Source organism: Monoraphidium neglectum, assembly GCF_000611645.1.
Source record: "Monoraphidium neglectum strain SAG 48.87 unplaced genomic scaffold scaffold00082, whole genome shotgun sequence".
NCBI lineage: Eukaryota > Viridiplantae > Chlorophyta > Chlorophyceae > Sphaeropleales > Selenastraceae > Monoraphidium > Monoraphidium neglectum.
The window spans coordinates 1-25,716 of NW_014013546.1; the positions used below are offsets into that span (position 1 = coordinate 1).

General features: G+C 63.8%; 5 protein-coding genes across 5 annotated transcripts; 3 read left to right on the forward strand and 2 right to left on the reverse strand.

Moving 5' to 3' along the window:
• Nucleotides 1-8,482: 8,482 nt before the first annotated feature.
• MNEG_0897 (hypothetical protein) lies at nucleotides 8,483-9,035 on the forward strand (the record flags this gene model as incomplete). The annotated part of the gene is made up of 2 exons (XM_014050612.1): nucleotides 8,483-8,518; nucleotides 8,715-9,035. 2 exons carry the CDS (start codon nucleotides 8,483-8,485, stop codon nucleotides 9,033-9,035), a joined length of 357 nt encoding a protein of 118 aa, XP_013906066.1.
• A 1,622-nt stretch (nucleotides 9,036-10,657) lies between these two features.
• On the forward strand, nucleotides 10,658-10,903 carry MNEG_0898 (hypothetical protein; the record flags this gene model as incomplete). The annotated part of the gene is made up of 1 exon (XM_014050613.1): nucleotides 10,658-10,903. One exon carries the CDS (start codon nucleotides 10,658-10,660, stop codon nucleotides 10,901-10,903), a length of 246 nt encoding a protein of 81 aa, XP_013906067.1.
• A 554-nt stretch (nucleotides 10,904-11,457) lies between these two features.
• Nucleotides 11,458-13,268, reverse strand: MNEG_0899 (hypothetical protein; the record flags this gene model as incomplete). The annotated part of the gene is made up of 3 exons (XM_014050614.1): nucleotides 11,458-11,504; nucleotides 11,713-12,993; nucleotides 13,202-13,268. The coding sequence occupies 3 exons, from the start codon at nucleotides 13,266-13,268 to the stop codon at nucleotides 11,458-11,460; spliced, it is 1,395 nt and encodes a 464-aa protein (XP_013906068.1).
• Nucleotides 13,269-13,816: 548 nt separating this feature from the next.
• On the forward strand, nucleotides 13,817-16,547 carry MNEG_0900 (hypothetical protein; the record flags this gene model as incomplete). Its single annotated transcript, XM_014050615.1, has 5 exons — nucleotides 13,817-13,819; nucleotides 15,055-15,166; nucleotides 15,286-15,530; nucleotides 15,875-16,353; nucleotides 16,460-16,547. 5 exons carry the CDS (start codon nucleotides 13,817-13,819, stop codon nucleotides 16,545-16,547), a joined length of 927 nt encoding a protein of 308 aa, XP_013906069.1.
• A 2,952-nt stretch (nucleotides 16,548-19,499) lies between these two features.
• On the reverse strand, nucleotides 19,500-25,133 carry MNEG_0901 (peptidase S8/S53 subtilisin kexin sedolisin; the record flags this gene model as incomplete). The annotated part of the gene is made up of 15 exons (XM_014050616.1): nucleotides 19,500-20,093; nucleotides 20,413-20,481; nucleotides 20,674-20,751; nucleotides 20,895-20,954; nucleotides 21,198-21,363; nucleotides 21,660-22,102; nucleotides 22,328-22,371; nucleotides 22,592-22,695; nucleotides 22,953-23,058; nucleotides 23,221-23,359; nucleotides 23,624-23,668; nucleotides 23,864-23,929; nucleotides 24,094-24,290; nucleotides 24,521-24,805; nucleotides 24,977-25,133. The coding sequence occupies 15 exons, from the start codon at nucleotides 25,131-25,133 to the stop codon at nucleotides 19,500-19,502; spliced, it is 2,553 nt and encodes an 850-aa protein (XP_013906070.1).
• Between the last annotated feature and the right edge of the window lie 583 nt (nucleotides 25,134-25,716).

A 25,716-nucleotide genomic window follows, 5' to 3' on the forward strand; every position in this document is an offset into this window, starting at 1 on the left:
GTCCTTTGCTGTCCCCCCAGGAGAAGAAGGAGAAGAAGCGAGAGGCGGAGGAGCCCAGCGCAGAGAAGCCCAAGAAGAAGAAGGTCAAGGCCTGAGGGGCGGACGTCAGCAGCGGCGGGCCGCTGCCGCTGCTGCTGCTGCTGCTGCTGCTGCTGCTGCTCTCGGATGGGTTTTGGAGCCGCCTCCGCTGTTGGCCCTTTTTAGACCTGTTACTTCCAGCATGACTTGTGCCTGTTGTACGTCTTTTTTCTCTTTCCCTGTGCATACTGTTTTGTGATCGTCTTGGATCCCTTCTGTCGTCATTTACCATTGGCTAGCGCTGCAGCCCGTTGCGACTGCTCCGTGGTTTTTTCTCGGCGCGCAACGTGCGCCGCACGATGCCATGCGCCACGCAGCCAGCTTCTCGGTGAGCAGGCGCGGTCAGGGCCTTGCCGCGCAACATTGCTCCCCGTTTGGCGGACACACGAAACACTCGGCCGCCCTGTAACAGACTCAAACAGTGACAGTTTCCCAAGCGGCGAGGGGTGGCGGGAGTCAGCGCCGGCGGTGGGGCGCGCCAGGGCCGGCGGGGGGATGCAAATCGAGTTGCGAGGGGCGTCCGATTGCGACTGGCAGGGTGCGAGAGGGCTCCGGCGGAGTGGGCCACGCGCGTGAGGCGTGCGCCTCGGGGGGAGGGGGCTTCACGATAACAGCTGCGCAGGTGACCAGGCCCGGCCGCTTTGCAAGACAGGACGAATGTGGCAATTTCAGCAAACTTCACTGTTAACAGGGCTACTTCTTCTGCACGCTTGAACCGTTGTCAGCGGCATTCGCTGGCTCACAGGTGCACCAAGGCACTCAGGGACGCCGGTGGATGCGCCATGCGTTCATCAACATGACTAATCAGTACTGCATGTGGCGTGTGCACGAGCGCTAAACATCCCATGCTGCTCTCAACCATGCCTTGCCCTTGCACTAGAACAAATGAGAATAGACCAGGCGTTGGGCACCCAGTAAGCTCTGAGGACAGATGCAAGGGCCCTCGCACTCTACAGCTGTCATGCAGGTGTCACTCGGCTGAAGTTTGCGTTGCGGCATGGTGAGGAACCCCCACGACAGGCAACGCAACAGCGGTAGACACAGCAAAATTACGTGTGCGCATATATGCAGGCTTTTATGCCGTCTGCGCTGCACTTTGTGGTGCTCCTCAGTCGCATTGCATGGCCTAACATGGACCATTATTCATCCATTTGAATTCAACGTCCAAATGCGCCTCCTGACCCTGTGCACGGGTCGTGTCATCTGAATGTCCATTTCTGAAAACCTATCAGTGATATCATGGTAACGGTATATTTGCCGTGTGAAGCAGACAGCAGCGCGTGATCTTCATTACCGTACGAGATCAGAACGCCTGGCATTCAGAGACATGGCTATTACCAAGCAGAACGCCGCAGATTACTTGTCAAACCAGCGATCGGCTCCCGACCAGGCAGCGATGCTGTGGCCGTTTGGCGCATCGCCTGCGCTGGCCCGCGAGGTCGGGGAGCTCGTGCTGCGCTTGCTGGATTCGGAAGCCGTGCAAGCCCTGCGGCTGACCAGCCGCGCGGCGAGGGAATTCAGCGACGGGTGCCTGCAGAGCGTCTATGTCGAGCTTGCGTCGCAGATTGCCGACCTCGCCGCCGCGGCGCCCCGGCTGGCCGCGCTGCGCGAACTCTCCGTCAGGATGAACTCCGCATCTGACGTCGCCACGCTTGCCGCCGTGCTCCCCAGCCTGGGCCGGCACTGCCGCATCGACACCCTTGATGTCACCCATGAACAAGTCAGCGGGCAGCTCGATCTGGTGGGGCTGCAGCTGCAAACAGTGCTGCCGCGGCTCACATCCCTCACAGTCTCCATCTGCGACTGTGCTGAGGACAGCAACGCGGCCGCCGAATGCCACGATGCCTATACAGCTGCAGCAGGGCGTCTGCCTTTGTTGGAGCGCCTGTCCGTCATCGAAGATGCCAGAGTTGGTGTTGACGTACCGGTCAGGCGCTTTGACGCGGCGCTGCGCCTGGGAGCTTGGCCCATGCTGCAGGTGCGCTGGGGCGGTGCGGGCCGAGCTCAGGGCCTGTCTGTGGGATCGTCGTGTCGATGCACCTCTGCGTGGAACCCTGGTGGTGCGGTGCAGCTGCTGTTCACGGCGCTTGGCCTCTGAGCATGCTCTGCTCCGCCGCCTGCCTCCCAACGACAGGAGCTGACCCTCAGCCATGTTGCCCTGCCAGAGCTCTGCGCCCGGGCGGCGCTCGAGATGCCGCGCCTTGCCCAGCTGACATTCGTCGAGAGCACTGGCTTCAGCCGACACACATCTGACGCTGGCGGCCACGTCGCGACCGGCATGCGGGCAATGGTGGGCGCCCGCTGGTTCGGCAGGCTGCGTTCGCTCACCATTGAATGCGAGGAGCCGCCCACCTTTGACGACCTGGCCTGCTGCAGCGCGCCCTGCTTAACGCGTTTGGAATTCAGCTGTGACCATATGCGCGACGCCGCGGCGGCGGCCCTCCGCCAGCTGGCGCTGCCGTCGCTGCGTGTGCTGAATCTGCTTGCGAGCTCGCGGGTGTGGCGGCCACCAGTCGAGCTGACAGCACGCGGCGTGGCGGCGATGCTTGCGGCCGAGGGGCTCACAGGCAGCCTGCAGGAGCTGTGCCTTGTGCTGCACAACGACAGCGCGGCGAACGGAGACGCCGTGGTGGCGGCGATCGCTTGTGAGCCTTTCCCGGCCTTGCGCACCCTATTGATGACTCAAGGACGGCACACAGACGCGTCCATAGCTTCGGTGGCGCGCGCCTGCTGGGCGCCGCAGCTGACCTATCTCTATTTGATTTCCCGTTGATGGCCGCTTCTACAGTGAGGGGGCTGCATGGCAGGCGCTGGCCGCCGCACATCTGGGGTCGCTGAGGGAACTTCGCCTGCAGTTCGAGCCTTGCATGTCGCCCGGGGTCGCGGCGCACCTCATGTCTGCGCCCTGGCTGGGCGGCCTGCGAACGCTTTGGTTTTATGGCGTGAGCATGGGCGCGTTTGAGGTGCTGGTGGCAAGCCCGGTATTTGCGAGCCTGGCGGCCTCACGCGGCCTCAGTGTGTGCCAGGTGGAAGCAGAGCAGGCTGCGGTTGCACTTGCGGTGGGCCTAAGGTGAAACTGCTTCCAAGAGGTTTGCAAACGGAAGTGCGGGCACAACCAGGTGGCAGCGCCTGCCTCCCAGCCAGACCTGCCGGCTTGTCAAGCCGCAGGCGCTGCCCGCCCGCCTGCCGGCTGCCCAGCAACATTCTTTGAAGGCGTGGGCACACAGTGAATGACCCTATTCCGCGCTTTCGCATCCCTGACAGTTGCCCCTGACATTACTTGCATGTGTGTCGTTGAGGGACACCCCCTCCTTTGATGCTTGCCCGCGGCTCACTGGTGAGCGAGGCTCAGCTTCCTCCGCTACGGTCCCTGAGGACGCAGCGGCACTGACGCCTGATGGCTGACGGCGGCCGCTCCCCTGCGTCTTGCCTTCCTGCCCATGTTTGCAGGAGAAGAAGGAGAAGAAGGTGGGCACCGTCCCCCTTTCGCAGGAGGCAGCTCCGCCTGCACCCGTACAGCCAGCATCTTGCTTGCCGGTAGCCTGGGTTGCACAGCACGACTGCGCCACGCCTGGCCCGCCAGGCCGCACCTTCTTTCTCACGCCCGCCCCGCGCCCCTCGCTCCTTTGCTGTCCCCCTAGGAAAAGAAGGAGAAGACGCGGGCGGCGGAGGAGCCCAGCGCTGAGAAGGCCAAGAACTAGAAGGTCGAGGCCGGAGGGGCGGCTGTCGGCGGCGGCGGGCCGCTGCTGCCACCGCAGCTCCTGCACTCGGATGGGTTTTGGAGCCGCCTCCGCTGTTGGCCCTTTTTTAGATCTGTTACTTCCAGCCTGACTTGTGCCTGTTGTGCGTCTTTCCTCTTTCCCTGTGCATACCTTTGTTTCTGACCGCGGTGGATCCCTTCTGTCGTCTTTTCTCATCGGCTTGCGCTGCCACCCGTCGCGGCTGCTCCCTTGTTTTTTCTCGGCGCGCAAGGTGGGCCGCGCGATGCGATGCACCATGCAGCCGGCTTGTCGGTGAGCGGTGTGGTTGGCAACAAGGGCCTTGCCGCGCGCCATTGCTCCCGGCTTTGGCTGAGACACGAAACACACTCGGCCCCCCTGTAACAGACATAAACAGTGACTTTGTCCAAGCGGCAAGGGGGAGAGTGATTGCCAGCGATGGGGCGCGCGGGGGCCTGTGGGCGGCGCATCCATGGCTATGGGGCAGTCGATTGCGTTGTGGTGGGTGCGAGATGGCTCCCGCGGCCTGGGCCGCGCCCGTGCGGCGTGCGCCTCCGGGAGGGGACTTGACGGCAAGTGTCGCGCAGGTGCCCAGGCCCGGCGGCACTGCACGACAGGGCAAATGGCCGTTTCAGCAACCTACGCTATGAACACGGCTCTTTCTGCGCACGCTTGAATCATTGTCAGCGGCATACGCTGGCTCGCAGGCACTTCGAACGCCGGTGGACTCGCCATGCCCGTGTGTCAATCGGCTCACGGTTGCGTTGCGGCATGGTGAGGATGTGACCCCCGCCCCCACGACAGGCAACGCAACAGCGGTAGAGCAGCAAAAGCACGTGTGTGCATGTGCGCAGGCTTTCATGTCGTCTGCGCTGCACTTTGTGGTGCTCCTCAGTCGCCATCGCATTGCATGGCTCAACCTGAACCATTGCTGTGCAGCATTCAAACATTTGAATTTGTTCAAATGCGTCTTTTGACCATCTGCACGGGTTGATTGTCCATTTCTGAAAACCAATCACTAATAAACTGTCCACTTGCCGTGTGAAGCATAGAGCAGCGCGTGATCACAAGATCAGAACGCCTAGCATTCAGAGGCATGGCAAATACCGAGAAGAACGCCGTAGATTACTTGGACCAGCGTTTGGCTCCCAACCAGGCAGCGCCGCTATGGCCGTTTGGCGCATCGCCTGCGCTGGCCCGCGAGGTCGGGGAGCACGTGCTGCGCTTGCTGGATTCGGATGCCATGCAAGCCCTGCGGCTGACCAGCCGCGCGGCGAGGGAATTCAGCGACGGCTGCCTGCAGCACGTCTAAGTCGAGTGTGCAGCGAACATCGCCGACCTCGCCGCCGCTGCGCCCCGTCTGGCTGCGCTGTGCGAGCTCAGCGTCATGACTCACTGCGCAGCTGATGTCGCCGCACTCGCTGCGGCGCTCCCTAGCCTGGGGCAGCACTGCCACATCGACACTTTTGAACACACCCATGAGGGCACCAGCGGGCAGCTTGATCTGGTGGGGCTGCGGCTGCCAAAGGCGCTGCCGCGCCTGACAACCCTCTTGGCTACGGTCCGTGCCCACGCTGAGGGGAGCGACGCGGCCGCCAACGCAGCATATGTTGCTGCTGCGGCGCGTCTGCCTTTGCTGGAGCGCCTGTGCATCCTCGAAGGCGATGAAATCGCTGCCGGCATGCCGTTCAGGCGCTTTGACGCGGCGCTGCGCCTGGGGGCTTGGCAGCTGTTACAGGTGGGCTGGGGCGATGCGGATTGCATGTTCTTGTGTTATTGTGTGGATGGTTTTGTCTCCTCCTCGATGCATGCTCGCGGGTGGAACCCTGGTAGTGCGGTGCAGCTGCTGCTCACGGCGCTTGGCGCCTGCAACCAGCGCGCTCTGCTCCGCCGCCCGCCCCCCGGCGACAGGAGCTGTCCCTCAGCCATGTTGCCCTGCCAGAGCTCTGCGCCCTGGCGGCGCTTGAGATGCCGAGCCTTGTGCGGCTGAAACTTACCAACAGCCGCGGCTTCGGCCAACTCACCTCTGACGCGGGCGGCCGCGTCATAACCGGCATGCGGGCGGTGGTGTGCGCCCCCTGGTTCGGCAGGCTGCGGTCGCTCTCCATTGACTGCGCGGAGCCGCCCACCTTTAACGACCTTGCAGGCTGCGGCGCGCCCTGCTTGACGCATTTGGAGTTTCGCTGTGATCATTTCAGTGACGCCGCAGCGGCGGCCCTCGGCCAGCTGGCTCTGCCGTCGCTGCGTGTGCTGGATCTGTCTGTGAACTCGGGGGTGCGGCCAGCAGTCGCGCTGACAGCATGCGGCGTGGCGGCGCTGCTTGCAGCCGAGGGGCTGGCAGGCGGCCTGCAGGAGCTGCACCTAATGCAGCACAAGACTAGCTTGGCGAATGGGGACGCCTCGCTGGCGGCGATCGCCTGCGCGCCTCTGGCATCGTTGCGCACCCTGTCAATAAGTGAATGCGGGCACACAGACACAACCTTAGCGTCAGTGGCGCTCGCCTGCTGGGCGCCGCAGCTGACCTGCCTCGTTTTGGATTCCGTTGATGGCCGCTTCCACCGCAAGGGGGCAGCGTGGCAGGCGCTGGCCGCCGCACCCCTCGGGCCGCTGCGGGAATTTTACATGCAATGCAAGCCCGTCATGTCGGCCGGGGTCGCGGCGCACCTCATGTCTGCGCCCTGGCTCGGCGGCCTGCACACGCTCTACTTATCTGGCATCAGCAGGGGCGCGTTGGAGGTGCTTGAGGCCAGCCCGGTGTTTGCAAGCCTGCAGGCCTCGCAACACGTCAGAGTGCTCCAGGTGGAAGCAGAGCAGGCTGCAGTGGCACTTGTGGTGGGCCCCGAATGGTGAAACTGCTCCTAAGAAGTTTGTAAGGGGGTGTGGGCGGGACCTGGGGGCAGCGCCCGCCTCCCAGCCAGACCCGCCAGCTTGTCGAGCCGCAGGCGCTGCCCGCTCGCCTGCTGGCTGACAAGCAACACCCTTTGCAGGCATGGGCACGCAGCGAATGACCCTTTCCCCACGCTCTCGCATCCCTGACCTCCACTGCATGTGTGTTGTTGAGGGACACTCCCTCCCTGCATGCTTACCCACGGCTCAGCGGTGAGCACCACGAACGGCGAACCGTGGCCCCTTGAATCCCTGTCACACAATGTTGATGCTACCAAGTCATATCCCATAAGCCTGGATGGCTCCAGGAGCGGGCGACCGCGGGATCTTGTAACAATCCTAATCCTAATCCATGATGTGCTTTTTGTGGCTGCTTTGCGCGTCAATTGCCGCACGCGCTCTCTTCCATCTAGTTGCGCCGCAACCATGACTTATTTGTCAGGAATCTGCAGCCGTGCTCTGGTTACTGCGGCGGACTATACCGCCGCTTTTCACACAACCGCTGCTTTGCATGTGCATTGCGGCTTGCAGGGGCTCCTGCCGGTCTGACAGCCCGTGCCGGGCCTGCGACGCGCATCCAACACAGGTGCAACCTCAACAAGAAAAGAGGCTGTGGTGGGGCGTGCTGTTATGCAAAGTCTAGGAGCGCAGAACAGAAGCAGAGGGCAGCACGCTGCAGAAACGCCATCAACGCATGGGATGATAATCGGGCACTGCCCGCCTGGCAGGCGGGGTTCAACGGGGACGGTAGTGCGGCGCCCCCTGTCGTAGGGGCTTGCTGGCCTGGAAAACCCAGCGGCCGAGGGGATGCTTGCGCGCGCAAGCATGCCTTTCTGGGATGTGTCTTGCTGGGAGCAACGAACTGCAGGCTGGCGACCAGGGCCGGCGAGGACCCCAAGCCAACAAAGCGCAGCTGTGACAGCTCGTGGGGGCCCCTCCCAAGGTCCGGCGGCTGTATAGACCGCCGACGTGCAGCGGCAGCAGAGCGTGGCTGCTCGTCCTCGTAGCGATGGTTCTGCTGCGCCGCAGCGCGGGTGTGGAGGGGCAACGGCGCTGCACAACACGGGGCACAAGGACACCGCCGTTGGCGGCGCCGCCGCTGCCGCGCGCAGTCGGTGCGCAGACCCGCAGCCCTGCTCCTCCTGTCCCCCGGCCCTTCCCGGGTCAGGTGCCGGCCCCTCGATCAGCGTCCATTTACCCGACTGCGACGCCGGTACGGGCTCTGGGCCGCCATGCAGGCCTCGTTCTCGACTGCCTCTCCCGCCTCAGATGCCTCGGCCGCCTGCAAGTAGCAGCCGGTGAGGGGCGCTGCCAAGCAGCAGGGGTGTGATCCGCAAACTTGCCTGCCTGCAGAGAATTTGATGTGTTATGCTCAAACCCCACACAAAGGGCATCAACATTGGCCATCTGCCCGCGTTGCGCAGCTCAAGCGCGCAGTCCTAGCTGGCAGGGTGACATCAGCGCGCCCGCTCTGCGTGAGTGACATCAGCTGGCATGGCAAGGTACCAGCTGTGGTGGACGCAGATCACACTTCAGCATCCTCACAAAATCATTATTGCGCAAACAGCCCTTCCACCAACCAGTGACGGACTCGCAACATGTTTGTCGCGCGATCGCTGCCAGCGTCTCGCCCGGTCGGTAAGGGCACACCAAAGCCGAGTCATGCCCGTTTCATAGCTACAAGGCCTGCTCTGGCGCCTCTCCCCCGCCTGGCCGCGGCGGCGTCGGGCCGCGATCACGCCGACGGCGACGATCGCGGCGCGGACAGCATCGGCAAGGACGAGCCGGCCGCCAGCGTGATGGCCGACACTTATGAGGAAGACACGCTTGCAAATGTGAGCTGGCCGTGCATGCGAGGAGGGCCCCGCAACCCGTCCGTCGTCGACAGCCGCTGCTGGTTGGGGCCGCCTGGCTTCGTGATGACCTCCCTCAAATGTTCAAGAGCGCGCATTGACACACGCCCTTAGCTCCACTCTCAGCACTGTTCACATCTCCACATTCCCCCTAAAACACATCAACCCCTCACCCCAGGTGGTCGGCTACGACGAGGAGGAGCCCGGCATGAACGCCCCGATCAAGGCCACCCTGCGCACCGCCCCCGCTGAAGTCAAGGGCGGCCTGCGGCCCGGCGCTGGCCGCGGCCCGCGGCCCGCCGACGACGGCAAGGGCGGGGGCGAGGGCGATGCCGCGCGCGGCTGCGGCGAGGCCGACGGCGTTGCCGGCCTAGGCGGCTCGGCGGCCACCTCAGGCGGGTACGGCGGCGGCGGCGTCGACGTCGGCTCTGGCCTGACGAGCAACCCGGTTGCCGAGCGCGCGGCGCAGCGCGCGGAGGACCTGGACGTGGACTTTTAGGCGGCAGTCCGTGGGGGTGAAGGGGGAACACCACCTCTGGGCGAGGAGGTACACCAAGGCTTAAACAAGGGTCGTGCAAGATGCACCCCTTGCAGCCCATGATCGGTCTGGCCGGCGGCTCGCGCCGTCACGGGAGTTTGGGTCACAATTCTAGGGGGCGGCACGATAGGGTGTGGATAAGCATACGGGCGCAAACCCTTTGAGGCTTAGGTTCCTCAAACAGAATATTGTGTGGGAGAGCTGCTACGCGGTCCCGGCACTCGCATCTTGCGTCTTGCCGCAGGCGGGGAGGGGAAGTGTGAGAGTCACAGTTCGACGCCTGAGTTTGCACACACACACACCCGGTTTCCACGAGAGCACTGTTCTCAGGCTTTTTGATGGGGCCACACATGGCCTGTGGTATGCCAATCGCGCATGCTGGTCAACGGGCGTGTTTTTTGGTTGCACGCCAGAGTGCAGATGTTTGGGGAATAATAGACTTACCCTGCAGCCGCGACCAATCCTGTCGCGGGGCTGAGGTCCAGGCACCTGAGCCTGTTCTTAGAATCTTTGCTGTTTTCTGGTGCTGTCAGTGCTGTTACTCACTGCCGTGGGTTCAAACTCCGGTTGCTCAACAACTACGTAAGTCAAGCCTCAAGCTGACACCACAGTCTCGAGGCGGCAGGAGGCAGCAAGGGGTGATAAGTGCGCCCCAAATGGCTGGTCTCTATTAACAGCATTTTGGTTAATGAGAAGTGCAGGTGCAGGTCCGCTTCTGAGCTGCCGTGTTTGCCCTTGACTGCCCTCGTTGCTCCTAACATTTGGCATCTGCCTGCCTCTCGTCTGGTTGCGTGGGTGTCTGCTAGCGGCAGCACCGCCCCTTGGTCGCTGCTGCCTCGCTGTGTTTGTCAAATATACAGGCATGGCTCACATGCTCGACGGTGCCTGCAGCTTCGAGGCTCGTCAGCGCCCTGTCACTGCTTGCTTTGCTGCAGCTCGAGCTTGAGCTGATGCAACAGGACATCATCAGCAGGTCAGTGAGAATGCACGAGAGCCGTGCCCCTGACATAAAAGGGAGTCCAAGTGTCTCTATAACAGTTGAATCGCGCCATTGCCGTTGTGCCGGAAAGTCTCGCACCCAAACCTTCGGAACGCAAGCAATCATGCTGGCCTCGCAGACCCTGCCAAGGTCTCTTCCGTTTGTCAAGCCTATTCACACGCATCTTGTCACGTTCAAGCCAGCGCACTTGCCGCTTCCGTGCACGACTGCGGCGCTGCGCCGCGACGAGCGTGCGAGCAATCAGCGCGCGGACGAGCGCAATGAGGCAGAGCGGGCTGCCGTGATGGGCGAAATGGAGGAGGACGAGATAATGGCCAATGTGAGCCAAGCGCGCAACAAGACAGGGCGCGCTCCGCTGAACGCAACTCCCATTTTCTGCATATGTGCTGGTGATGCCAGCCGGTAGGTTGCGTGTTGTCGGTCTGCCGCAACCCAGTTTGAACAAACAAAACACTGTGTTTCATGGCACGAAAATCGTCATGACGCATCTCCAACCCTGTCTCGACCCCCCCCAGGTGGGCGGCTACGACGAGGAGGAGCCTGGGATGCTATGGTATGAGTAACTTATCATCATCATCCTGGGATGACGGCCCCCATCAGGGCCGCCCTGCGCACCGCCCAAATCAAGGGCGGCCTCAGGCCCGGGCGCCCCAGCCCCGAGCCTGTGGCCGAGGGGGGACGAGGCGCCGCCCAGCAGGCCGGCGCAGGCGCGGAGCCGAGGATGCGGGTGGTGATGGGCGGGGACGAGGTCGGGCGGACCGAGGAGGCGGCCGGCCAGATGAGCGATCTGGCCAAGAGGGCGCTGCACCAGGAGATGTCAGAGGACTGACCCGCCGGCTGGCCCCTGTAGTTGGTGACTTTGCGCGTCAGCTGGCTAGAAGGGCCGCACTCCGCTTGTTGGCATGGGGATGTGTAGGGATGCAGGTTGACACGAGACTTTCGTTTGGCTTTGATCGATGTTGTATGCTGCCCCGCCCGTGTGTGCCCATTGGACAGGCATGTGCATAGCCCAAGTTTGACGGTGTGGCGACTCAAAAGATATCTTGAAGGATTGGCAGCAAATTGCCACTGCTGATGCTACTTTGGACGATGCTTGCAGGCCGCCTCTCCTCTTCTTTGTCTTACTCATGTCGCGGCAACGTTGGCACCGGCTGGCTGGTTGATTTTTGGCCACGGCTTGGCGCCCACTCGTCGCCTATGAGCGGTGGGCATTTTGCTGCATTTTGGCTGCAGTCACCGGTGCCCTTGAGCTTGACGGCTATAATGCAACCCTGCGCCGGCACTTTGCACCTGCCTCGGCCCCGCCCTAGTCAACGCCATATTGTCAGGTGCAGAGCATGAGTTAATCACGATTTCCAGTGACACCTGCTGGCAGCAACCACATCACTCGTCCTCAACCATATGCTCCAGCGGCTGGGGCTCCACCGCGCCTTCAACCATCCCGGCGCCCTTAACGGCAGCCTCAGCGTCAAGCACATCCGCCGCAATCTCTCCGCGTATGTCCTCCTCCATCTTCCATCCTGCTCGCCTCCTTGCCCTCCTCCCCTGATCCGACTGCCTGAAATTCCGCCTCCGCTGCCTCGTCCACCTCAGCCGCTCTCTCTGTCGCTGCAACCGCCTGTCCTCCTGCGCGCTCACCCTCCTTGTCTTGCTCGCCGCGTGTTGCACCCTCCCACGGCTGCTGCGCCCGCTCCTCGCCCGCGCCGCCGCGCGCGACTCTCAGCTGCTGCTGGCTATGCTCCTGTGAATTGCTGACAAGCTCATCCGCAGGAACAGGTGCTCCCAGTGCTGCGACATCGGCGCCAGCTGCCGTGTTCCCGTCCGCCCCAACTTGCGCCCCTGCTGCTGGCGGCAGCGCACCCTCCTCTGCGGCTGCGGCGCTCACATACTCCTGCAGAGGCACCGCTTCCTCCTCCTGGCCCTGAACCATTGTGCTCGCCTCGTCACTACCGGAGTCGTCTGCCTCACGCCCCTCCACATCCAGGGGCGCCGGCGCCCACTGCTCCTCTGCCGGCTCTGTGGCGGCCGTCTCGTGCTGCGGCGCCGCTCCCTCCTGGATGCCTGCGCTGCCAACAGTTGCCACCTGACTTGCAGCGCCCTGCTGTACCCCCTCGCACACCTCGCCGTCAGTCCCCGTCCTGTCAGACACTGGGCCGCCCGCCGCCCAATCGCCGCAGCTGCGCGCGCTGCATGCCGGCCCCTCTGCTGCGCCGCCGCCGCCGCCTGCGTCGCCCTCCTGAATGTCATGCAGGCTCAGCAGCCCGCCGCCCCCGGCGCCCCCCTGGCTCTCCGGCCCTGCACCGCTCTCCGCCGCGGGCGCCAGCGGCTGCATCCTGAAGTGCACCGCCGCATGCAGCAGGGCGTCCAGCGAGACACCGCCCGCCGCGTCAGAACGGCACCTCGTCCTGACCTGGTCCAGCAGCGCCACCGTGGGCCGCGCCGCTGGGTCGAGGCCGGCCAGCACGGCCAGCTCCGGCAGCTGCCGCGGCAGCAGCCGCGCGCGGCGGCCGTCGTCGCCGGCCATGAGCGTGAACGCGTGCCGCAGCAGCTCCACCTGCTGCGCCGCAAGCGTCGCGTCCCCGCCCGCCGCGGCAGCCTGCAGCGCCGCGCCTGGGAGCGCGGTGGGCGGCGGCGGGCGCGCGGCCCGCGCCTCGCGCGCCGCGCGGACGGCCACGAATTCGCGCGCCAGCACCTTGCTCGGCTGCGAAAGGTATATCACGGGCAGCGGCGCCGGGCTGCCGTTTGAATCTGCGCCTGTCGGGCCGGCGCCGCCCTTGGACAGCTGCCGCCGCGCCGCCTCGCGCGCGAGAGCTTCTGCAAGCCCGTGAGCAGAGGGCGGCTCGAGGTCGGCGCTGTCCAGTGCCAGCACTGTGCCGCAGACCGGCTTGTCGTCCACCCACTCTGCCACATACTTTTTGCCTTGAATTGATTATCAAGGTAAGGTTGTTAGCAGGAAATTGAGGACAAGCAATCCGCTTGCATGGCGAAGTGCGGCATGCGCATGGTGTCCAGTGATAGCGTCAGATGGACCCAGGAGTGGGGCTTGACCACCATGTGTCTCTGCTGGGGTTTGCGCGCTTCCGTCGGGCTGCTCACATCCCCAAGATCCAACCCTCCCCTGACTCACCCTTGCAGACAAGGTACCGCACTCCAAGCCCTTGCCGCTTGTCGCCCACAAAGTTGCCAATGAACATGTCCCCGCTCGCCGCGACGCTCAGGCGCCCCTGCCCGTGCCGCCGATCAGCGCGCCACGCGCCGTCGTAGGAGTCGCCGTTTGCATACTGCTGACGCCCCTGGCCGTCGCGGCGGCCCGCGGCCCACTGGCCAACATAAGCCTCTTTGGCAGCGTGGTAGTGGCAGGTGCCCTGACCCTGGCGCTCCCCCTTGTAGAACTCGCCCTCATACTGATTTGGGCCAGGCAAATAGGTGATGAAAAGGAAGAGGCACACTAGAGACAGGCAGCATGTGTTCACGTGAGATAGCGCAGGCAAGTGGGGCTGGGTTGCGTGCGGCAGGCGCACACGCTGTTCTGCATCTTGGCAGCAAACGAGCGGCTGCTCGCACGTCAAGGCCGAGACGTCGGCCGCAGCAAGCATGATTGCACCCACTTGTAACAGCAGTCCCTGCTTTGGGTCGGGACCCTGCAGGGTGGGGAGGTGGCATTTGAGTGCAACACACCTCGCAGGACAGGCACTGGTGCAAGGCTGCCTGGATCCCACGACGTTTATTTTGCAGCGCCATCATGGTACGCAGTTCCCATGGGCGTTGCTGCATCCTGAGCGCCTAGCCACTCCCTTCCGTCCCAACGCAGCTGTGCAGACGCTGCACAGCTGGAAGCAGCGCGGCAGCTCACCAGAGCGTAGTAGCGGCCCCAGCCGTGCGGCCTGCCCGCCAGGACGTCCCCCTCGTACACACTGTTGCTGCTCCCCAGCAGGCGCCCAGGCTTCCCCGCGCGCCCGCTGCCTGCGCGGGCGTCGCCGCCATGCGTATGCACATGAGCAGACGCCCCCGCGTCAGCAGGGCTGCTTTCATATGGTGTTTGGCGGTGAGCTACCAGGGCAGTGGCGTGGCTCACCCACCTGTGAGGGATGAGGCCAGCGGGTCGCGCTCCCGCGCCGTTCCCTTCCAGGTGCGGGGCCCATGCGACTTCGGCAGCACCGGGCGCGGCGGGTCTGCGGCACGTCGCCGCAGCGCCCGGCCGGGCTCCTCGACCTCGCGGTGCTTGGTAGATGGGAGTGATTCTGATAATAATTCCATAGATTTTCCATCAGTAGCTTGGCCCTCTGCGTGCTGCTTCATTTGGCTCATTGGCAGGCTTCTACGCGGGCGGTTACGACGAATTATTCAAGTTCATCGCAATCACAAGTACTTGTTGTCACTTAAATCATTATCTTGTGCATGTAACAGGTACAGTATCGCGGTCAACTTGCATCCCGGTGTGCCGCAATCGGCATTGCTGCCCGAGCAGCTTCGCTTCTTGAATGCATCAAGGCGATTGAGGAATTATGAAACGACTTGACTGACTCCGTGGCAGGCGGCGCAATCGCGCGGAGAGCGGTGCAGCGCACATTTGCACACGGCTGCAGCACGTGCGTGTGTGCCTCCATGGCAATGCCGCACGAGCAGCAGAGGAGCGTACGAGTGCTTGTGAGAGTGCGGCCAGCAGTGCAACGTGAATATCAGTACGACCAGGTCGTTGAAGTGCAGGTGAGGGCAGCTGCAGTGTTAAGACCTCACCTCAAACACTGTGCAAGGGCAGCAGGTGTGCATTGGTTGGCCACTCTGCTTGCATGCGTATGAATGCATGCATGCTGGCCGCACGGTGGCAGGCTGAGTGTGCCGCTCTTGGTAGTTTGTGGGCAGCAGTGGCAGCTTCCCTACTCATCGGGAGCCTGTCACAACAGCAGGTTGCGGCTCCTGGTTATCAACCACCTGCCAAAGGGGTGCCGGGTTCATCCTGCCGCGGTCGCATGGCCGCAGGGCACAGCTGCAGTGCGGATCTCTGGACCCAAGCAGGCCTACACCAGTGACTGCTTTGACCACGTGTTTGATGAAACCGCCAGCAACGACGCCGTGTACGAACAGCACAACGGTGAGCCGCTACTGTTTGACAAGCGTCCCAACTAGCGGATGACAGTGTTCAACAACTCGAGGCGCCGCTGCCAGTCGTGACGCAGTGCCCTAACCACAGCTGCGCATTTACCAATACAGGGTGTGTCCGGGCCGTCTTGGATGGCTTCAACTACACTCTACTTGCCTACGGCCAGACTGGCAGTGGCAAGACCTACAGCATGCTGGGACCGCCAGACCTTGCCCTGGCGGCTGCTGGGGCGCCCTGCGCGGGCTCGCCGCATGGCGTTATGCCCCGCGCCATCCATGACCTGTTCTCAGAGCTCGAGGCTCGCAACAGAGGGGGGCAATGTGCAGACGGCAGCTCTGGCAGTGGCAGCGGCAACGTATGTGCATGCGATTCACTCGGCAGCACAAGAATCCTATGCACCTACCTCGAAATCTCCAACAACAACATATTTGACCTCCTGCAGCCGTTCAAACCCTCCAAGTGAGCGCATGGGCCAAGCTGTCTGATGCTGTGACTGGAATCACTTGAATGTTTGGCCTTGATTTTGCGTGGGGGCTTGCAAACCCTGGTGCATTGTTTGTTTGTCGAAGCAGGCCAACTTGCTCTACCTTGCCCCACTTGGCATGCAGAGATCCCCTCGCGCTGCAGCACAAGTCGCCGTTGGAGGTCAGGGAGGCACCAGGCGCGGGTGTTTGCGTCCCATCCGCGATCCATGCGGAGGTCCACGGCTGGCAGGACGTCTTCGCCATCATCGACGCCGGCGGCCGGAACCGCGCGACGCGTGCGACAGACTTCAATGCCCACTCCAGCCGCTCGCACACGGTGCTCCAGCTCTGGTTGGAGCAGCGGGGGCCGTCGGATGGGGACGGCGGCAGGGCAGGCGGTGACGGCCGGGCGGGAGCGGGGTCGCCAATGGTTGGCATCAGCGCCAGTGGCGGCGCCGGCGGTGGCGCTGCAGGCCAAACGGCGGGCAGGAGTGACCGCCAGCAGGGACCGGCGGCGTCCCTGCTGCGGTCAAAGCTCACTTTTGTGGACCTCGCTGGCTCAGAGCGTTGGGGGTCGCGGCACACCGGCGCTGTGGGAGCGGCTGGCAAGGGGCTGATCAGCGAGCTGACCGGCATCAATACAAGCTTGTCGGCCCTAGCGCTCGTCGTGTCGGCGCTGACCAGCGGCGCCCCAGCCAAGCACATCCCTTACAGGTGCGCTGATTGCTTCAATAAAGCGTGTGTTGCCAGCTGCAGTCTCATGGCGCGCTTTGTTTGTACCACACACACCTCATGCCTACACGAATGTTCGACCCCAAAGGCAGCGTGACACGGGCGGACAACATTCAGGCCAATCATCTCCCAGCTTATTGGACCCCAATGCGCTGCGTGCAGGGATTCCAAGCTGACATACCTCCTGCAGGACTCTCTTGGCGGCAACTCCTTCACCACCCTCCTCGTGACGCTGCCGCCCACCGCCGACGCCGTGGACGAGTCCCTGGCAACGCTGCGCTTTGCAGACCGCGCCCGCAACATCTTGAACAGGCCACACATCAACAGGTCTGTCGCAAATCATTATCAGGTAGAGGGGCTTATGATGATCAATCTGCATGGCTTAGGGCGGCTCTGCCTACGTTCACCCTGTTGACCAGGGTGCCGGCGAGTACCACCTGCTTTTAAGACCTACAGTGCATACCTGGACAAAGAAACTTCCACGGCCTCACACCATGCCATACCCCTTTCAGGTGCAACGACCCCCAGACTATGCTGGCTCTGAAGGAGAGAGAAATCCAGCGACTCAGGGGCCTGCTGTCTTCCCTGCTGGGCACGAGCGCCGCGGCCGGGGGGCCGCCCGGCAGCCCGTCAGCAGGGCAGCGAGGAGGCATCGCCCTCGCCCAGGTCTGTCCTCCTTGCGGCCTCCGACCGCACCACACTTGCCCGCGCCGCCCCCGCCTGCAAGGGTGCAGATGCACACCGCTCGCACGCAGCGTCCAGCCATAAACCTTCTGCTGTACCCACCACGCGTGCAACAACAGGATCGGCTGACGAGCTCCCGCAGCAGCGTACTGACTCCCTCCAGCGGCCAACGCGAGCGCGACGATGGCGCCGCGTCCCCGCCGGCCGCCGCCGCCGGCCCGGAGCTGATAGCTCAGCTTGAGGAGGAGCTCGGCGCCGCGCGGCGCGCGCTGGCGGCGGAGAGGGCGATGCGGAGCCAGCTGCAGCTGCGGCTGCTGGTGGAGCAGCGGCAGCCGCAGCCTCAGCAGCAAGCCGGACGGCAGGCGGCGCGGGGGCTGCAATCGGGCGCGTGGCCCCCTGCTTTCTCCCAAAGCGACTCGGGCAGCGCACCGCGTTCTCAGTCTCCTTCAAGAGCGACGGCGCGGCACAGCCAGGGCTCATCGCTGCCCTTGCTGCCGAGGCACTCCCCAGCAGCCAAAACTAGGACCAGCACATCGGTCGGGTCTGGCGCGCAAGGTTATTGGCCACAGCCTTCATCATTGCCCCTGCCGCCTCTGCAGTCGCAGTCGTCAACGCCGAGGCAGCAGGGTCGACAGCCCGGACGGAGGGGGTCGCTGCCCGCCGCACGTGCAGGCCCCGCCATCAGCGCGGCTGCTGGCCTTGGAAAGGGTGGCACAAAAGCCGGGAGCCTGGGCAGCAGCGGTGCGGCAGGCCCCTACGCGGCTTCACTCAAAAGTGCGCGGCGCGGCGCCAATTTGCCGCCAAGGCCGCATCGGGCCAGCTCTCCGCCGCGGCAGCCGCTGCCGCAGCGGCCGGTGTGGAACGACAGCTGGTCAGGAGCAGCGGAGAGCGAGATAGCCGAGCGCTTGGGGCAGCGGATGCGGCAGCTGACCCTCAACAGCAGCAGCGGCACTGGCCAGGATGGGAGGGCGGCTCTGGGCGTGGCTGGCAGGCAATACAACCCTGACTGGGGCCGCCGAGGGGTGTTGCCAGGACAGACAGCCGAAGCTCCCCAAGGGCGGGTTGCTGGCAGGGGCAGGACTGCTGATTCGCATGCAGCAGACATGGAGGTTGACAGCAGCGCTCCTGGCGGCGGCTCTCCTTCAGCCAGCGGCAGCGTTGCACCCAGCAAGAGCCCGCACAGAGCCGTTGCAGCTACAAGTCCGTACGCCACAGCCAGCGGCAGCGGTCACGCGGCCCTCGGTCACCGCCGTATGCGAGGTCACGAGCAGCAGCAGCAGCAGCAGCAGGGTGGTGGAGAAAACAGCGGAAGACAGAAGCGCAGCCCAGCGCCACGCAGTCCTCAGCAAACCACCACTGGTGTCAATGGTGCCCGGCGCTCGCTCGCTAGACCGTCTACGGCTGAGTCAACAGTCGCCGCGGATGGGCGCAAAGTTGTTGCTGCTGTGCGTGCTGGTGCACCCTTGTCAGCTGCGACAACAGCAAGAGGCGCCACGGACCACGAATCACATGGGCAGGCGCCACTTCCATCCAGCAGCCAGGCGGATGCAGGCAGTGGCGCCATTAATGACGGCGGGGCGCGCAAAGCAGCTCTGGCGCGGCAGGAGAGTGTAGCCAGCAACAATGGCGCCGTCGGCTTCGCTGAGGGCCAAGATGCAACCGCGTCGGAAATGCCAATCGACAATGCGGGACCACAAGCTCTGGGCAGTGTTGCAACTTCGAAGCAGCAGCAGCAGCAGCAGCAGCAGCAGCAGCAGCAGCAGCAGCAGCAGCAGCAGCAGCAGGAACGCAGCGTGTCAGACAGCCCCTTTCTTGGGGAGCTGACGGAGCGCCAGGACAGCGACGAAAGCGACACAGCGACCTCTGGCCCAGCTCCCGCAGCAACAGGGCGCAGCGGCATGCCAGTATCAGGGCGGTAGCGCGCCGGGGCACAGCCTGCTGACCGGCACAAAGACTGGCAGCTACCCCAGGTTGTTCATGTGTACATTTTGGAGTTGCCTGTGCCTGTTTACTTGTTGGGGGGAGTAAAGGAGTAGATGTACGGTATATGACACATCACGCAGTGCTACAAGGCAGGTTCATGCCGGCCAGGTCATCACTCCTGCAGTGCACTGCTTCAAGACCATGAACGTGGGTTCATCTGGGGGGAACACAAGCTGCAGCAATTGTGTCGAAAACAAATGCATGGCGGCCTGCAAGAACGAACAGCAGAAGGGACACAGTTGATAAGATGCAGAAGTGTGTGAGGGATTCAGAAGGGAATGCACGCATGCAAGGATGTGGTCCTGGTAGCTCCACGGAGCGATGACGTTGTGGGTGAAGACCTAAAGTCAGGGGATGTGCTTGTTGTTTGAAATGATGGCATTGAGTACAGCATTTCGCCAAGTCTTCAGCATACGTTTCAGCTGTTGCTCCATAAGCAGGGTGAGGGACCCTGTGTTTATTCAGGGCAAGGTTTCATTGCGAATGCCGCCGGCGGCGCCGGCGCCAGCGCCCCCGGCGGCGGTGTCTTGGGCGTCCACAGCAAATACAGCCGGCGTGTCGACGCCATGCTGCGCGCCCTGCGTCGTGAGGGCGCTGCCTGCGCTGCAGCCTCCCGGCCCTCCCTGCTGGGCCCACGCGCCCCTGCCGGTTGCCGAGAACGCCTGACTCGCTTCGCCCCCGCTGCTGTCGATGATGCCGTTGTTGGTTGCAAGGGTGCTGCCGTCACCAGTGCCGTCAGCAGTGACACCCCCAGCGCAGGAGCCTCGGCCCTGAGAGAGAGGGTCTTCTGGCAAGTTGGCCCCCAAAGTGTGGCTCGCCAGACGCCGACGCCTGCCGGCTGATGCTGCAGCGGCAGGCGACGCTGCACCGTCCCCAGGGCGCAGCGTGGAGCCGCCGTCGGCGCCCGCGGAAACTGCCTGGACATCGGCCACGGCGTTTTCAGGTGTGATGAGGGTGGCGTTGCCGTCGCGGCAGTCGTTGCAGGTTATTGAGACGGCGTACTCTCCTGAGGCATGGTAGTAGCCGTCCACGACAACGTAGTGCGTGGTGCCGGCCTGGGGCAGGGCCGATTGTGGCACGAAGGGTTGTGCATTGTGTATTGTACAACACTTATGCGCAAAGAAGGGGCTGACCAATGCCAGGCAGGATGGCTCGGGCTGCTGTACTATTTGCGAGTGCAGTTGGGGGGCCAAGAGGGGTCAAGGCACGGGAGAGGTGCGTAAGGAACCAACAGCGCCGGCTCTACAAAGGGCGGGTAGAGGAGGGACTCAGGGTGGTGTGGAGCGGCGCACGAGAACAGATCTCATGATGAAAGGGGACTCCACAAACACGCCAGCTACCTCGTCTGCCCTCTGCCCCCCCCCCTGCCTGTACCTTGAGGGAGGCGTCAAGGCGCGAGTTGGAGGAGCTGTAGGAGCAGGAGCGGTCGTCATCGTTGCAGAGCTGCGCGGCGGCGGCGGTCAAACACCAGGAGGGCGAGGAGGGACGCACGTCAATGCCAGGGAGCAAGTTGATGTCACGGATTGTAGAGCAAAAACGCACTCGTTCAGCACCAGCTGCCAGGGCAGTCGTCCGCCAACTATGTGCTGGTGCCGTCAGCACCACATCAGGTTCTCGAACGGGGCAGCTGCTCACGTATGTTCCCAGGTTGGCCAGGTCTGTGGCCAGGATCAGCTTCGTGTCGAAGGATGAGCCGCAGGTGCTGATGGTCACCTGGGCAGTGGGGTTTCATGTGGCAATGGCAACGAGAGGTGGGGCAGAGTGAGAGGCCGCCCGGGGGGGGGGGGCATACGGCTCACAAGGAGGCCTCATGCCACGAAGCAAGGAAACGAGCGGTGCGCGTGCATGGTGGGTACGCAACGTGCCTGCATGTTTGTGGCAGGCATGAGGGCGTAGACGACGTCCGGTGCAGCGTCCTGAGGGGGCGCGGTGAAGGTGGGTGTTTGTGTGCAGGTGCCGCCTGATCATGTCTTGATGATGTCTTACCGCATGGTGTGCCTGCGCATGTGCACGCATGTTCGCATACGTGCATGTACGCATACGGTATGAAAGTTGCATGTGCACGAGTGCCACACAAACACACACACATACACACACACTCACTCACACACACTTTCAAACATCACCAAAAACAGCCATCCCCCCTGCAACGCACCCACCTGCGCCTGGCAGCTGTAGTTGTCCCGAAACTTTGACGTGTCCCCCTTGTCGCTGAACGGCAGCGCCCCCACCACACGCGGGCTGGACGCGGCCTCGCCGGTGAGGGGGCGCGTGTCGTCGACGCGCGCCGTGTACAGTGCGCCGTCGAGCGCGGGGTCGTCACTCCTGCGAAGGGAGGGGGGGTCGGCAGAAAGAGGTGCTGGCTGTAGGGACACAACAGCGGGATGAGGCGCCGACTCAAAACGAAGTCCAGCCAGCTCGCAGCACGGTTTGTCAACATCAGAGGCGTGGGGTGGACTATGGGGCTGTGTCATGATGCCGTAAGCAATTTGACATGTGGGGCTGCACGCCAGCAACACCACGCCAAGGGCTGTTCAGCCCTGACAAATTGCAGCAATCTCCACACAAATATTCAACCTGCAAGCACCCTCAAGCCCCTGCATTAAGCCCTGCGAACGCACTTGAAGGTGAACTGGATGAAATAGACGCCCTCGCTGACTGCCCGCGGGTGGACCGTGAACGCCGCCGCCGCCGCGCCGCCCCCTGCGTCCCAGTCGCCCGGCGCAAGCGTCACCGCCGCCGGCCGCACGTCCGCCAGCGGCGCGCCGTCCCACGCGACGCCCGCGCTCGCTGAAACCGTCACCGCCGCCGCCGGCCGCGCCAGCAGCCGCACTGCGACCGGCCGCGGCTCTGCGTCCGACGGCGTCACGGACAGCACGCCCGGCTCCACCGCGGCCTGCTCCACGATGCGGGACTGCAGGAGGCGGTTGGGGGTGGCACTGAGGTCGGGCAGGCCGGAGCCCTCCGAGGGGAAGAGGGTGCCGTAGCCGAGGGGGTCGTCGGTCACCGCCCCCCGCAGGGCGCTGGCGTAGACCTTTTGGACGACCTCCGCGGTGGAGGCGCCCTGGCCATGGCATAGATGTTTGGTGGGTTTGGTTTGGGTTGGGCTGGTGGGGTCTGGGGCTGCGCTGTTTGGGAGGTGGGTGCCTTGGGTGCGGACGCCTCGGTGGGGGGCTGAGGGCGCGCAGGGTTCAAGAGGTCGGCGAGGGCACCGGCTGCAACAGCAGGATGTGCGCACGGGCGACTGCGGTCAAGCAGCGCCGCGCTGCGCCGTGGCTGGGCGCCTCACCGGGTGGCGCTCAATGTAGAGCGCGACGACGCCGGTCACAAAGGCTGCGGGGGAGGAAAGGGCAGAGGGATGAGGGCAGGGCTACACCACATGCCGCAAACCCTGAACCCCGCGCCAAAGGCGCAGGGCGCCGTCTGCTGCCACCTCTGAGGCAGCACATCGCTAAACACACCTCTCATCTCATCGCGCAAAACCACGACGGCCCAATAGCAAACAGTGGTCAGCCAAGTCGAAGCACCCCCCATCTGAACCGCCGCAGCGCACGTGCGGCCATGGAGGTGCCGGTCTTGAGGCCCACGCTGGTGTCGCTCTCAGGGACAGCGGACAGGATGCTTGCCCCTGGCGCAAACACGTCCACGCAGGCACCCCTGCAGGTTTCGGGGCGGGATGGCAGGCTCGCCCGCGGCTGCGATGGTGCACTTACAACAACCGGTGCCAAAAGCACGAATCAAGCCGGCTGCAGCTCCCAGGGACTCCGCTACGTGTCAACAGCCGGGGTTGACCATCATCTGGGGTCGGGCAGCGACCCTCGAGCGCCCGTGCTAGCGTCTGAAGCAGACACTTGCAGCCCCGCGCCCGACTGCACCCTCAGGGCCTGAGAGCCCCATGGGAGGGCCAGCCTCACCAGTTGGAGAAGGCCCAGCGCGCCAGGTTGCTGTCTATGGCCGCAACCGTGACTGCGCTCGGCGTGCTGCCCGGGGAAGCCAAGCAGGCGTCGCGGGCGCTGTTGCCTGCGAAAACAGGGCGCGGCCCTCAGGGGTTGCCTGGAAAAAGGCTGCCTTGCTCGACCCGGCTGGAAAGCTGTGATGCCCATTTTCTCGATAAGATGATGCACTCCTGACTGGACACATGTCGCTGGCGCCTGCCATGCGGCGCGCATAGACCATCCTCACCCGCGGACACCACCACGTGCAGGTTGTGGTTGCGGACCAGCTGATCAACGGCCCTGTTGACCACGGAGCTGTAGGAGCCCTCCACGCTCATGTGCACCACACCGGGGACCTCGTGGTTGGCCGCCACCCATTCCAGGCCCTGAGAGAAGAGAGGTTTTGGGTGTGTGTGTTTTCTGTGTGTTTTGTGTGCGTGTTTGTGTGTGTGTGTGTGTGCGTGTGTGTGCGTGCGTGTGTGTGTGTGTGTGTGTGTGTGTGTGTGTTTGTGTGTGTGTGTGTGCGTGTGTGTGCACGCGCGTGCACACGTGCATGCGTGCAGCACGGTCATGTCATGATTGCACAGGGATCAGCACAGCCATTTGTGGCGCGGCAGGAGCCCATTGCCACGCACTCGCCCCACCCGCACCTTGAGCAGCGTCGACACCATGGCGCGCCCGTTGCAGTCCAATACCTGGCGCGATGGTGGCAGGGTACAGCGATGCCGCACGCGTGAGGAAGGACAGCTCGCCGCAGCGGGTTTCAACCGTTCACAATACGACGCCGCCCGCAGAGCTGCCGGTCGCCGCCCACAGGAAAAGGCGCGTCAAAACATTCGGCACAACTGCGCGCGGCCCCTAGGCCTCTTCAAGGCGGCCAAGAGACTCACCCTCACGGGGTGAATTGAGACGTTCTTTGCGACCCCATACGTCAGGCCGCCCACAATGGCTGCGACCTGTCAGTGTGGGTGACGTCAGGAACATCGGCCGACCCAGGAGTGAGGCTGCCAGGTCGGGGCAAGCCCGTGCGCGACAGAAAAATTGGCCCAATTATGCACGTTGGTGGCTCCTTTCGCCAATTGACACCAGTCGGGACTTTGCAGCAGGCCCAGGAACGCACATGGCTGCCGTGGCCGTGGCAGTCCGCAACGCTGCCGCTGTCGGACACGGCGTCAAATCCGCCGGTCACGCGCGTCCTGGGCTTGCCGCTTGGGCCGACGGCGGCGGGGTCGGCGCTGCCATCCGGCCGCGGGAACAAGAACTCGCGGTGGGTGGGGCGGACGCCCGTGTCGAGGACATAAACGTGGACGCCGGTGCCTGGTTGGGCAGTGGGCCCGCGAGGAGCAAGGCGGCGCTGGGGGCTGGAAGGCGCAAGGACTATATTTTGCAGATAAGACAATGCAGACATTCACTGCAGACGAAGGGCAGCATCGCGTGATGATGCGGCCGCGAGAGGTGGCCACGCGCGTGTCGGCTGCAGACGCCCGGTGCAAGCCGCAGCACGTGAGCAAGGGTGGGCTCCGCACGCCTCTGGGCCCATGACGCACCCATGTTTTCGTAGTCATACTTGCCGTTAAGCGGCAGGCTGCTCTGATCTATGGCGTCGAGGCCCCACGGCGCATCGAGCTGTTCCGGCAGCTGCCTGCGTGGAGGGTGGTCGCCGCTGCTGCCTTCTGAGGAGGCCGCCGCCTTGCTCCCGGCGCCGCTGCCGGCAACAGGCGTAGCGGGGAGGAGCTCGTCGCCCAGGCCGAGGGTTTTGTCGCTGATTACGTAATCGATCTGCTCCTTGAGCTGCAGCTGCAGGGCCTGCAGCTCCTTCACAGTCAGGCGGGCTGTCGCACGGGCAGCATTGGAGCGCAACACCACAAGAGAATGCGGAGGAGTGCTTGAGAGATGGGGGTTCGGGCGCATAGAAGCTGATTGATCGGCCCGCATGTCACGGCGCGCATCGGGCTGTCGCATGTCAGCCACGCGTACGTGCCCCTGGCCCTCAACCCGCCTACCTGCAAACCCGTTGAGCAGAGTGTCGAAGCGCGACTGGCAAGAGATCACAGGCAGTGGTGTGCCCGACTCCCAGAGCGCCTCAAACCCGCCCGCCAGGCCAGTGTCTGCGGCTGGATCCGCCGCGCGTGGCGAACCAGGGTCCGCAGGCAGGGACATGCTGGGGCAGAGCCGCTCCCAGAGCCGCATGCCATTGACGCCGCGGCGCCAGACGACAATCCAGGGCTGTCGAGCGCCGTCGGCGCTCTGCTGGGCCGAAGCGCTTGGAGCGGCGGCGCCGTCCCTGGATGGGTGTCGGAGGGGACATTAAGCGGGGCCCACAAGGCCAGGGGCCAGCGCATGGCACGACAGAGTCTCGCCAGGCAAGAGACCTTCGTCATAGCAGGCATGTTATGATGCGTATGGCCCACCTGGCTAGGTTTGCCAGCATGGCCACCATCAGCAGCACGGCGCGGTGGCACTCCCGCATGTCGCGGCACCACGGCTTGTGCCCTGCCAGCTGCTGAGTCCCACGCTGTCTGCGATCTCGACTTGATAGTCAATTCAAAGGCTGTTCTAGGAGCGTTTACTACACACGGAGTGCCTGACTTGTTGGGAGATCGCCGGATTTGAAAGCTGGTGGTGGCAACGAGCCATTGGAAGCTCTAGTGGATTCTGTATCAGATCTTTATATGAACCACAACGTCTTTCGTCGCAGGTGCCCAACTTCTGACCGGCACATCCCGATACTGCAGTTGGCGCA